Source organism: Cynocephalus volans, chromosome 1, assembly GCF_027409185.1.
Source record: "Cynocephalus volans isolate mCynVol1 chromosome 1, mCynVol1.pri, whole genome shotgun sequence".
NCBI classification, from domain to species: domain Eukaryota; kingdom Metazoa; phylum Chordata; class Mammalia; order Dermoptera; family Cynocephalidae; genus Cynocephalus; species Cynocephalus volans.
In genome coordinates this window covers 179,935,724-179,947,737 of record NC_084460.1, presented here as the reverse complement: position 1 = coordinate 179,947,737, position 12,014 = coordinate 179,935,724, and the positions used below count along the sequence as shown (strand labels likewise).

The following is a 12,014-nucleotide window of genomic DNA, read 5'->3' as shown; positions in this document are numbered from 1 at the left end:
CTGAACAGACATTACAGTCAGGTACAGTATAGAAAATTAATCTATAAATAAAAGCAGCTTTTTCTTTATATTTTTCTAAAATTGATATTGTAAACAAAGCCATGTAAGTGGAAACTCTCATTTTGCCTTCAGATTCTAATAAGATAAATTGATATCTTGTTTTAATCTGAGAAAAAAATTTAAAGTTTGAGAAAATTAAGTACTTCATTGAGAAGGAAATATGCAATGTTCTTTGTCTTCCTGTAGCAAGTGCTTAATTCCAATTAAAGATAATTTGGCTAGGTTAAATTTTATGTTTATATTTCCTAACATTACTCTTAATAGGCTAATGGGAAAAAACCCAGATGTAACTGTTTTAGATTAATTGCAGAGTGCTATCTGTGATACTTATGACTACTCAACAGTTTTTCTCACACATATTTAAGACAATTCACGCATTGTCTCATTTTCTTATATTGTAAATGAAATATTTTCTGTAACTATAGAACTCCACTAAAATATGGTCTGAATTCTTTTGATTTTAAAAAGCACCAAGATTTCTAACAAAGTTAGAATACTTCAGTGTATAAGACCTAAATATTGTTATTTTTCTTGCCTGTTTATTCATAGAAATCTCATGTCTTCATTCTCTGGACAAGGTTTATGATCTTGTCTTTAAACTTGAATTTGTAGCAAAAGAAACAAGCTAAACTCATGCCAGAAATATAGCTGAATATGGCATTTTTCTTCCTCTTAAGATTTGTTTTGCTTAGTTATTGTTTGCATGGGTTTTTTGTTGTTGTTGTTTTTTGTCTTTTTTGTGACCGGTAAGGGGATTGCAACCCTTGGCTTGGTGTCGCCTGCACTGCACTCAGCCAGTGAGCACACAGGCCATCCCCATATAGGATCTGAACCCGCGGCGGGAGCGCCACTGCGCTCCCAGCGCCGCACTCTCCCGAGTGAGCCATGGGGTCGGCCCTGTTTGCATGTTTTGAGAGCTATGGATTATTTTTTGAGAAGGGTAGAGGAAGGGAGCACTTGGATATATTTTTGAGTTATGTAATGAACACCATTTTCTGAAATGATATGATATTTAAGGATGGACATCTGTTTGAGTATAGACTCATTATTTTCTTTAATCACATTAAAGTGTCAACCAGTTAAGAATAAACTAGGGATAATTTTTTTTTTTTTTACCTTTTTATTCCATTTTAACACTGACTTGACTTTATTAGTTCATACAATGTAGCAACATATTTTTGTTCACACAGTTCATTGTCTTGCTGAATAATTTTAGCTGTGTAATCATTATAGAACTTATATGTTGATACAGAGTGGATTATAGAAGCTGTTTTCACAGTAGTAACAATGGCAGTGACTTCAATGATAAAGACCAGTGATAACCCATGGTTACAGAGAATGATTTTTATCTAGGTAGAGCCAGCTTTCAATTAACCATACCATAGGCCAGAACAAATAACCTGCTTTTATTACCGCCCAGACACCTCTATACAATTACTCGAATGAAATAGCAGGAGGGTGAGAAATCTGTATAACTGTTCCTGGGAACAATGGGGATATGCTTATCATCTAAATCAGTAGTTCTTTTCAGGGGTCCATAGGTCAAAACTATTGTTATAATAATAATAAGGTGTTATTTGCCTTTTCCACTTTCATTTCATCAGGAGACTGCTATATCTTGGTATCATTAAATTATAATAAAATAAGATCATGTGATCAAAGATGAAAGTGGTTTTGATTTCCTTTTCCTCTTACCAGTTAACTGCCATTTAAGTGCAAATTCTGTGTTTTTAGGTTGAGGTCCTGTTAAGGTTTTATCTACCTTAAGTGCAGAGAATTTAACTTAACCAAAATGGAGTATGGTTTAAAAGGGGAAAAGAAAGGTGGTAGACGGAAAATGTGCAAGAGAGAAATTGAGGATTCACAATGTGTTGAACATTTACTCATTTAACAATTATTTATTGAGCACTTACTGTGTACCAGGCACTCTTTTAGTTATTAGGAATATTGTAGTAAACAAAACAGACCAAAATTTCTGCCCTCATGGAGTTTCCATTCTCATGAGGGGACGCAGTTACAGGATAAATAAATTTAATACATAGTTTGTAAATGTGATAAGTGCTATAGAGAAAAATAAAGCAGCAAGGGGCTAATGTAAGTTTAGGGGCTGAGTGCGGTGGTAAATAATGTGGTCAGGGAAGGCATCACTGGAAAGAAAACACCTGAAGGAGGTGAGGGAAGAGTGTTGCAGGCAGTGGAAACACCCAATGCAAAAAGGCCCTGTGGTGGGAGCAGACCAGGCATCTTTTGATAACAGCAGAGAGGCAAGTGGCTAAGCAGAGTGAACGAAGGAGGGAAGAGATGAGCACAGAAAAACAAGACCAATTGATTAGGGCCTTGTAGACCATTGCTTAAGGACTTTGGCTTCTAGTGTGAGCAAAATGGGGAGCATATAGTAGTGGTTTTATTTTCAGACATCTCATTATCTTCCATAATTTGTATTTGAACAAAAAGTTCAAGGCTGATCTTTTTTTGTGCCTATATATGTATCTTATGCTTGTTTGCGCTTGTGATCATTGTGCTTTTCATACATCATATCTCAGTGATGAAAATCAATTTTTGTAAATGGTTTAATGCAGCTAAATTATGTGTGTCTTGTTTTTGATTAGCATCTTCTAAAGTACTAAAGAGCATGTGTGAGAATTTCTACAAGTATTCAAAGCCCAAGAAAATTCGAGTATGTGTTGGAACCTGGAATGTGAACGGTGGGAAGCAGTTTCGCAGTATAGCTTTTAAGAATCAGACACTCACTGACTGGCTTCTTGATGCACCCAAGTTAGCTGGCATCCAGGATTTTCAAGGTTGGCTTTTTATAATATGGATTTAATTAATACAGCCTGACTGTGATTTATTGATCTAGAAAACAAATGCAGCACTTCACAATATGCATTAATTTATAAGAGAAACTTGGATTTATTAATTTGAAAGCCAACATTTTTATAAATGAGATCTGTGAAAATCTTACCTCTTATTTCTAGACCTTTATTTTCTTTTTCTTTTTAGGTTTTTTTTTTTTTTTTAATTCTTACTTTGTAGACGTTTATTTTCTACCTTGAAAAAACATAATGGTAAAGTAAAAGCTCTTTTTTTGATAGTTGATTCTCAGGAAATAGGGATTCATACATAATAGATATCTTTAAAGGCAACTAGTTCTGTTTTTAATTCTTTTAAACTGATATAAACCAAGATTATTTTGTAATTGATAATTTGAGTTCATTTTTCAAACCTAGCATGTCCCATTTTTAAATTCTAGTTCTAATTCAATTTAGTTACTAAGATAAGAAATATCAGGGTGGGTCATGAATAGTCTTAACAAAATGTGATATTTGTTGGCCCTTTATAACTTAACAGTACCGGTTTATTCTTGTAGAACTTGGTTCAGTTTGAGTACTCTGCCACCGAGCTATTAATAGCCAGAATTAAACATTAAGCTGAGGATACTTTCATTAAGATTTTGACTAGAATCATAAATTTAAGGCTTTCCTCTTTTTTAAAATTAACTTTAATTCCTTTTTAAAGTAGTATATAATCACCAAGTATTATATATGATGGTAATGTGTATAGGAAATAGTGTGAGATACAAATATTTCTTATCTGTTTTTAATCAGTCACATCTTAGACCTGGGATTTTCTTCAAACTTTTTATTAAAATGCCCCTTTTCACTTACATTGAACCCAACTTGAAGTTGTAGTAGTAGTAATAAATAATAATAGCTAACACTATTAATCTAAGTATGTTACAAATGATCAGATTTATTATGCCAGTTTTTACAGATGAGGAAACTGAGAAACAAGAGTAGTAACCTGCCTGGGTTCCTGCAGCTAGATAGTGGCAAAGGCAGGATTTGACCTCAGGCAGTTTGGATCCAGAGTCCGAGTGCCACACTGCATTTTATAGTTTCTCTAAAGCCTCAGTTTCCTGTCTGTTAAAGGCAAAAATAATCTGTCTTGTAAGGTGTTTGCATGGTAATGAAATGAGATGATGCACATATGAGCCTTACATGTAATAAATACATATATATTAGTTTTCAATATTAGTTCACAGTATTTATAGGCTCTTTCTAGCTATTTGTCATCATTTTTGAATATTTGGAGCACCTGAAATATCCCAGGCTGCTTATCTCAAGCTTATCTCTGTTCTCTTTTAGTCCTTTTCAGCTATGCGAGAGCTAATAGATGGGACAGGGTGATGTGTCTTAACCCCTGAACCTATTACTAGTTTTCCCGGATTTCCTACATTTCTTCCACCCAGGAAATAGGAAAAAAATCAAGCTCATGGTTTTCAAATTTGAATGTGAAAAATTCTTACCAGCTGTTATCTCTATTTTGATATAGCTTCTCAGGCACTTTATTCTTTGTGCCTTTTCTGAATAATTCCTGTACCTCTCCAATTCTGAATCACTTTAGCTTTTGACAAGTGGCTTGTTTCTCTGCTGTCCATGGTACAAGAATTCTTTTAAAATGATTTTTGAAAGGATTTAAGGATCTTTAAGAATAACTTTCTTAAAGAAGCAAATATTAGGCACCTGAATAGAAAGTGAATTTAAAGTAATTTTATTCCACTCATGAGTTTTTGCCTTTAATGTGAATTTGGTTAAACTCAAAACACAAAAATGGATTTTATGATATCTGGTGTTGTATTGGGTGGGGTTTCCATTTGATTAAAGCTGTATTTAAAAGTATTTCTTGGATGCTTAATTTTAGATAAAAGAAGTAAGCCAACTGATATATTTGCAATTGGATTTGAAGAAATGGTAGAGTTGAATGCTGGAAACATTGTGAATGCAAGGTAAGCTAGCCACTTAACACGCTGGAAAATTTTCCAGTTGAGGGACATGGAGGACAGATAACTAAGTAGTTGTTACAAGAATAGATTGAGACAGTATATTGAAAGGTACTTTTAAAACTATAAAACAGCAGTTCTCAAACATTTTGGTCTGAGGATCTCTCTACACTTAAAAATATTCAAAATCTCAAAGAACTTTTGTTAGTGTTTATATCTCTTGATATTTATTATATTAAAAATTGAAACAAATTTTAAAAACAATTCTTTTAAAAATAGCAATAATAAACTCTTTGCATATTAACATAAATAACATATTTTTTTTCGAAAAATAACTTTTCCTAAACAAAAAATTTACTGATAAGGGTGGCATTGTTTTGTAGTTTTGTAAATCTGTTTAATGTTTGGCTTAGGACAGCTGGATTCTTACATCTACTTCTGCATCAATCTGTTGCAGTGTATTGTTTTTGTTGAATTATACGAAGAAAAATCACGTAAATATGTAGTTGGAAAAGGAAACATTTTAATAGCCTTCCCACATAATTTCTTCTCTGATACTACACCAAGCCCAACAAATGGTAGTGTCTTAAAGGTTAGTTGCATATGTAATCTGAAACCCTATCAATGTTATACTAAAATTCATTGGTCTTTTACTCTTGCATGATTTTTTAACATTGTGTATTAGTCATTTGGAAAATATTAGTTCACTGAGTTATGTTGATCTTTGAAATTTTGACACATTTTATTATATAGTATAAAAGCATCATATTGATAAACATCACTGATCATCTTATCAGAAAATTCTTTAAGTGTTAGGAAGCTGTAAAGATCATCATAACAGATACAAGTTTTCTAGAATTCCAGTATTTACACAGAATATTCAAAAGATGTGACTCAAGGGTTAGGCTTTGATAAAATTAATAATGTTTACTGCTTCATCAAGGACATTCTTAAGTAAAATGGCTTTTGTTTTTTTTTTTACTGTAAGTACATGGCAGTGAGGATTATAATGACAACTAGTACAGTTTGGTGCCTAGATTCAAGTGAAGGCGTTAGCACTTTTACCCATTGTTGCTTTTGCACCATCAGTGCAAATGTCAGCCAACACAGTGAAAAAGGCAAACCATGTCTTAGTAGTATTATGAAAATAGTTTTGACCTCATGAATTTTAGGGACCCCCCCCCCATGTTCCCAGACCACACTTTGAGAACTGGTGCTCTAAAGCCTTTTTACAAATACAAATTATGAGTGAATTGTAAAGCCTAAGTGTTTTATTTTAACAAATTATAATTGTTTTTAAATTTGAGCATTTGCCTATCTTTTGTGACATTTTAAAAGCTTTTCAGAAGAAAATTATGGGCTGAAATAGTATGGTATAGTCATCAATCTTGCAAATGACAATCATTTTCTTAGCCAAAATGAATGAAAATTCATATCAAGGAATTAGAAAACAAAGCTGACTTCTTATTGTGCTGTTTGAGTATCTTTCCTGAAAATATATATTCAGGCCTTAAAGTAGAACATACTCTTAGTGTTTCTAGTGCCAAACACATTTGTTTGTCTAAATAGAGTTTGATTAAATTCTTCTTTAATAAAGTGGTGATTATTCGTTCATTTATTTAACCAATATCTATTGAGCACCTACTCTAGATGCTAAAGATATCTCAATGAATAAAACAGATTTCCTACCTTCATGTGCTTGTCTTCATGGACTTTGTATTCTAGTGAGAAGAGACAGACAGTGAACAACAACTACAATAAGCAAATTATAGGGCATGTTAGAAAAAAAAGTTCAATGGAAAATAAATGGCTAGAGGTAAAGGGGATCAGGTCCATGTAGGTGGGGAGGGGTGGCAGTTTTAAATGGAATGATCAGGGTAGGGTTTATTGAGAAGGCAACTTGAGGAGTGACATAAATCCAAGTCATAGTGGTGGGATTATGGTAGGTGGTGAATCATGTTTGGAGGTGGTATGGCATAATGTTAGACAGATCAGATAGATGTGAGGTCATATTCTGGCTTACCATTTGTCATTTGTGTGACCTGGAACAATGAGAAAAAAACTTTGTGCTCCAATGGAGGGTTTTAGGCACACACTATGAAAATTTGTAGATAAAGAGAAAGTACTGAGCATTTTTATCCTGCCTTTTTTGTATGAACTGTATTTCAGAAGAATTCCAACTTAATTACACTTGCCTATGGAAAGCTAACATTACAAAATCAATATTTTACAACCCTTAATGAAATAATGGATCTGAGCAATGATCATCAATAGATGCTAAAACCTTAGAAGAGGGTTAATAGGGAACTTTGGAAGGAGTCCATTAGACTCACCATTTGAACATCTGACCGGGTGTAACATCACAGAGATGATGTGCCTCCTGCTGTGATGCAGCAGGCAGTACATAGCACCTACCCATGAGGTTATTTTTGCCAAAATAAATAAATAAAAGTGAACATAGTTGGGATACCGTAAGGACACATCAGCCAAATCCAGACTGTTGAACATTTTACATGCAAATAGCCCAGTTTCTTAAAAAATAAATGGCATTAAAAATGGGAGGTAGTAGGGAGGACTGAGAGAGACTATTAAAGATTAAGAGAGATTCAAGAGACATGATAAATAAGTTCAATATGTGGGCTTTGTTTGGACCCTGTTTTAAAGATACAAAACAACCCTAAGAAGACATTTTTTAGATAACTGGGAAAATTTAAATATGAACTGAGTTTTAGAGGATCTTAAGGAATTGTTAATATTTAAGTATAATAATGGCATTGTGATTATATAAAAATAAAAATGTCCCATTGCATTAGAGATGCACACTTAAGTATTAATGAGTGAAATGGCATGTTGTTAGATATGGTCTTAACTACTCCAGGTTTACAAAATAAATAAATAAATAAATAAATGGTGAGGAGAGATTGAAAAGAGATTAGCAAAATGCTGATAATGTTGAATCTGAGTAATGGGTATACAGTGGTTTATTTTATGCTAACCTCTTTTTTTGTGTATGTTTAAAATTTTCTACAATAAGTTTTTTAAAAAGACATATTATAATTCAGAAAATTAAGAAAAAAGGGAAAATATATCTAGAAGCCCATACTTCTCCATGATCCTAATCAATACTTAAGGAAAAAGTAAAGTATACAAGCTTGAGATTACTCACCTGGTGAGTACTTTAGTTATTTAATAAGTCACCTTTATTTTCTTTGTAAAAGAGTAATAGATTAGATTTTAAAATGTGGTGTTCTTTTGGCTAATTTTTTTTTTTTAAGGAAACAAAGACAACCTGAATAAAGATTTCAGAGTCCTATGAAATTTGGGAAGATAAGTCTAATTGACAATTGTCTTATAAAATAGGCTATTATGAATATCTTTTTAAAGATTCCCTTTTTAATATTTTGTGGTAGTACAACGAATCAGAAGCTCTGGGCTGTGGAACTTCAGAAGACAATCTCCAGAGACAACAAGTATGTGCTGCTGGCTTCTGAACAGTTGGTGGGCGTCTGTCTGTTTGTTTTTATCAGACCACAGCATGCTCCTTTTATCAGGTCAGTAAACATAGCACTCTCCTAAGGCTGCTTCCTACCATTAAATAGGAAAAAGGCCTAGAATGTTTTGTTAACTTCAGAGAAACATTTATCCATAGTTCTTGTTTTAAAATGTTTTTGATTAAAGAGTCACTAATAGCTTTACTGTACTACTTCATAAGCTTGCCCTCCGAGTACCATATGCTGTGTAATTATATGAATATATAATGTATATTTATTCCTAATTTCCTATCCACATGGAGCTATTGAAATTTCAAATTTTCAATTTAGAATTCTTTGTTTTAAAGGGATGTTGCAGTTGATACTGTGAAGACTGGAATGGGAGGTGCAACTGGAAACAAGGGAGCGGTTGCAATCCGGATGCTTTTCCATACAACCAGCCTTTGTTTCGTCTGTAGCCACTTTGCTGCAGGGCAGTCACAAGTAAAAGAAAGAAATGAAGATTATGGAGAAATAGCACGAAAGTTGAGTTTTCCTATGGTAAGTTCTTGCTGCTTGTTTTTGAAGATAAAGCTTTGAAATGTATTTTAATTTACCCCAGATCTTAGATTAGTGTTTTTGAAAATTTGAGATAGTTCTTAGAAAAATAAACAATATTCACCTGAACAGATATTTCATATGTTATTACTATTGGGTTAAAGAAACAGGGCATAGGGGGAGGCAAGCATATCTGAGGCAAAGAAGTAGTTGTAAAACATTTTTTAAAATTGATTTTCTATTTAAAATTCTATCTCATTGCTTCCAGGGAAGGATGCTATTTTCCCATGACTATGTGTTTTGGTGTGGTGATTTCAACTATCGAATCGATCTCCCTAATGAAGAAGTTAAAGAACTCATAAGACAGCAAAATTGGGATTCTCTTATTGCAGGAGATCAACTTATCAATCAGAAAAATGCTGCACAGGTATATACATAATTGAGAATATACTTGCATTGAGAATAAAGGGATTTCTGGTTATGAAACATGCTTTCCTTAATCAGAAAGGTGTTTTTTGGTTTTTTTCTTTTAAATTTCTTAAAGTCTTGGCTGGCCAGTTAACCCAGCTGGTAGAGCACAGATTTATAACACTAAAGTCAAGGATTCAAATCCCTATACCACCAGCTGCCAAAAAACAAAAAAGTTACAATAAATTTCTTGGAAACTCTTTATACTTATGAATATATATCTCTAGGCAAACAAATATAGAAAAACTTTCCTTTAAAAAAAAAGTCTATAATAATTCCCAGGAAGAAAAATATGTTTCTATAAGATTCACTTTCAAATTGAAGGATATTCTCTTTATTTATTGTTTTGGTAATAATTTAGAATCTTAGTATTCAGAGTTAGTGTTTTTTGGATTTAAGATCCTGTCGGGATCTACTTTTTTTTTCTTTTGCTTCTTATGTCATCTGCCTTTTTCAAACATTTCTTGGGGCTGGCTGGTTAGCTCAGTTGATTAGAGCATGGTGCTGATAACACCAAGGTTCAGGGTTCAATTCCTGTGCAGGCCAGCTATCAAAACAAACAAACAAACAAAAAAGAAACTTATTTCTTAACACTTGTGACAACAAAATTTTGGAAGAATTTATTTTTTAAAAATTTTGTTTTTTCAGTAGAGGTAGTTGGAGTCCACTTGGCACCGTGCTTAGAAATCATCAGACTTGAATTCTAACTCTTTCAGCACTGCTTTACCTTTTCAGGCCTCAGCTCCTCATTTGAGAATAAGAAGTTAGCCTATTCAATTTCCAAAATCCCATACAGTTACTAAATGTCTTCTACAGCTCAAAGGTCAAGGGAATTCCCTTATATATGTTTTTGTAGTTTGTTTAATTGAAAGTCAAACAAGTGGTATGAAAAAGGCCACATCTTAGATTTTTTTTTTTTTAAAGCTGTGCTCCATTCAGTGTTCGTCACATCCATACAAATTTCATCTGAGAATGTCCAGCACATAATAGACATTTAATGAATGGCTGCCTGAATGAAAACAGAACTTTTTTGCGTTTTGTAATAACTTACTTTGTATGTGTTTATTTTAGATTTTTAGAGGATTTTTAGAGGGCAAAGTAACCTTTGCTCCGACGTATAAATATGATTTGTTTTCTGATGACTATGATACCAGTGAAAAATGCCGCACCCCTGCATGGACAGACCGTGTACTCTGGAGAAGAAAGAAGTGGACTTTTGATAGATCAGGTTGGGAAATGGATTTTTTTTTTTTTTTTTTTTTTTGTCTTTTTTTGTGACCGGTAAGGGGATCACAACCCTTGGCTTGGTGTCGCCCGCACCGCGCTCAGCCAGTGAGCGCACCGGCCATCCCTATATAGGATCCGAACCCGCAGCGGAGCGCCGCTGCGCTCCCAAGCGCTGCTCTCTCCCGAGTGCGCCACGGGCCCGGCCCAGAAATGGATTTTTTTATAAAAATGAATTAATGCAAATTTTATAAGGAAAAAGGGAATGATATAAATATCAAATAAGAGGAGAGCTAATTTTTTGAACAAAGGTTATCTAGATTGGGGTAAATAAAATTTAAATATGAGAGATTTAAAAAGATATTCTGAGATCTGTTTATAGTAATTTAATTTTTCAGTCTATTTTCTTTTCAGTTACATAATTTCATATTAAAGAGAAGCAAGGAAACATTTTTATGAAATTTTCAATTGAATGCTAATTCAGGTTTTTAACTTGAATTACCAAAGTGATTTGCACATACTTTGAAGTGCCACTTGTCTTCTGAAATATTTATGAAACACTATTTGGTCATAGGCCTTTAAATGATCTCAGAAGTAAAGCCGTATCTTAGTTTTTATTAAGTAAAGAATAAAATTATAACTTTACCAAAAACATTTCTAACTTAAAGGTGTATAGCCTTTTTGCCTATTAAGAAGTGTATCTGGCATTCCAGCCTCAAACAACCAAAGCTAATGAAAGAAAGGAGATGCCTCTTTGTTCCACATGATCTGTTGTAGTCATATGGCTTTTCTTGTGTTTTTATTTTGCCTGCAGCTGAAGATTTAGATCTTCTAAATGCCAGTTTTCAAAATGAAAGCAAAATCCTTTACACGTGGACTCCTGGCACATTGCTGCACTATGGAAGAGCTGAGCTGAAGACTTCTGACCATAGGTTTAAACAGTCTCAGTATTTCTAATGGTGCCTGAAAGTTGTTTGAAATACATCCTTTTTAAAACATTTCTAACACATCTTTTTTCCTTTATGCCTTAAGGCCTGTTGTTGCCCTGATTGACATAGATATATTTGAAGTTGAAGCTGAAGAGAGGCAAAATATTTATAAAGAAGTAATTGCAGTTCAGGGTCCACCAGATGGTACGGTATTGGTCTCAATCAAAAGTTCTTTACCAGAAAATAATTTTTTCGATGATGCTTTGATTGATGAGCTTCTGCAGCAGTTTGCAAATTTTGGTGAAGTTATACTCATAAGGTGAGTAAAATATTTATTATCCAAAAGCAGCTCATGACTCATAATCAGTAGTTTCTATATTAGAAGACACCTTGTTTAGTGTTTGAATAGTTTGAGTATTTCTTTTTAAAAACAAAAAAATCATACTGTAGATGTTATTCAAAGAGCTCATTGGTTTTGAAACTGAATTTTCTATTTAGAAAGTTTAAATTGAATAGTGAAAC

General features: G+C 33.3%; 1 protein-coding gene across 7 annotated transcripts in view; it reads left to right on the top strand.

Annotated features, from left to right (window-relative positions):
* SYNJ1 (synaptojanin 1) overlaps window positions 1–12,014 on the top strand; it is an 86,868-nt gene that overhangs the window by 50,526 nt on the left and 24,328 nt on the right. For all 7 annotated transcript variants that reach the window (XM_063088873.1, XM_063088863.1, XM_063088911.1 and 4 more), the window contains exons 13-20: window positions 2,670–2,861; window positions 4,765–4,849; window positions 8,254–8,394; window positions 8,682–8,874; window positions 9,140–9,298; window positions 10,411–10,567; window positions 11,378–11,495; window positions 11,596–11,811. In XM_063088873.1, the coding sequence (XP_062944943.1) occupies window positions 2,670–2,861; window positions 4,765–4,849; window positions 8,254–8,394; window positions 8,682–8,874; window positions 9,140–9,298; window positions 10,411–10,567; window positions 11,378–11,495; window positions 11,596–11,811 (1,261 nt within the window). The remainder of the gene's footprint in view (window positions 1–2,669; window positions 2,862–4,764; window positions 4,850–8,253; window positions 8,395–8,681; window positions 8,875–9,139; window positions 9,299–10,410; window positions 10,568–11,377; window positions 11,496–11,595; window positions 11,812–12,014) is intronic.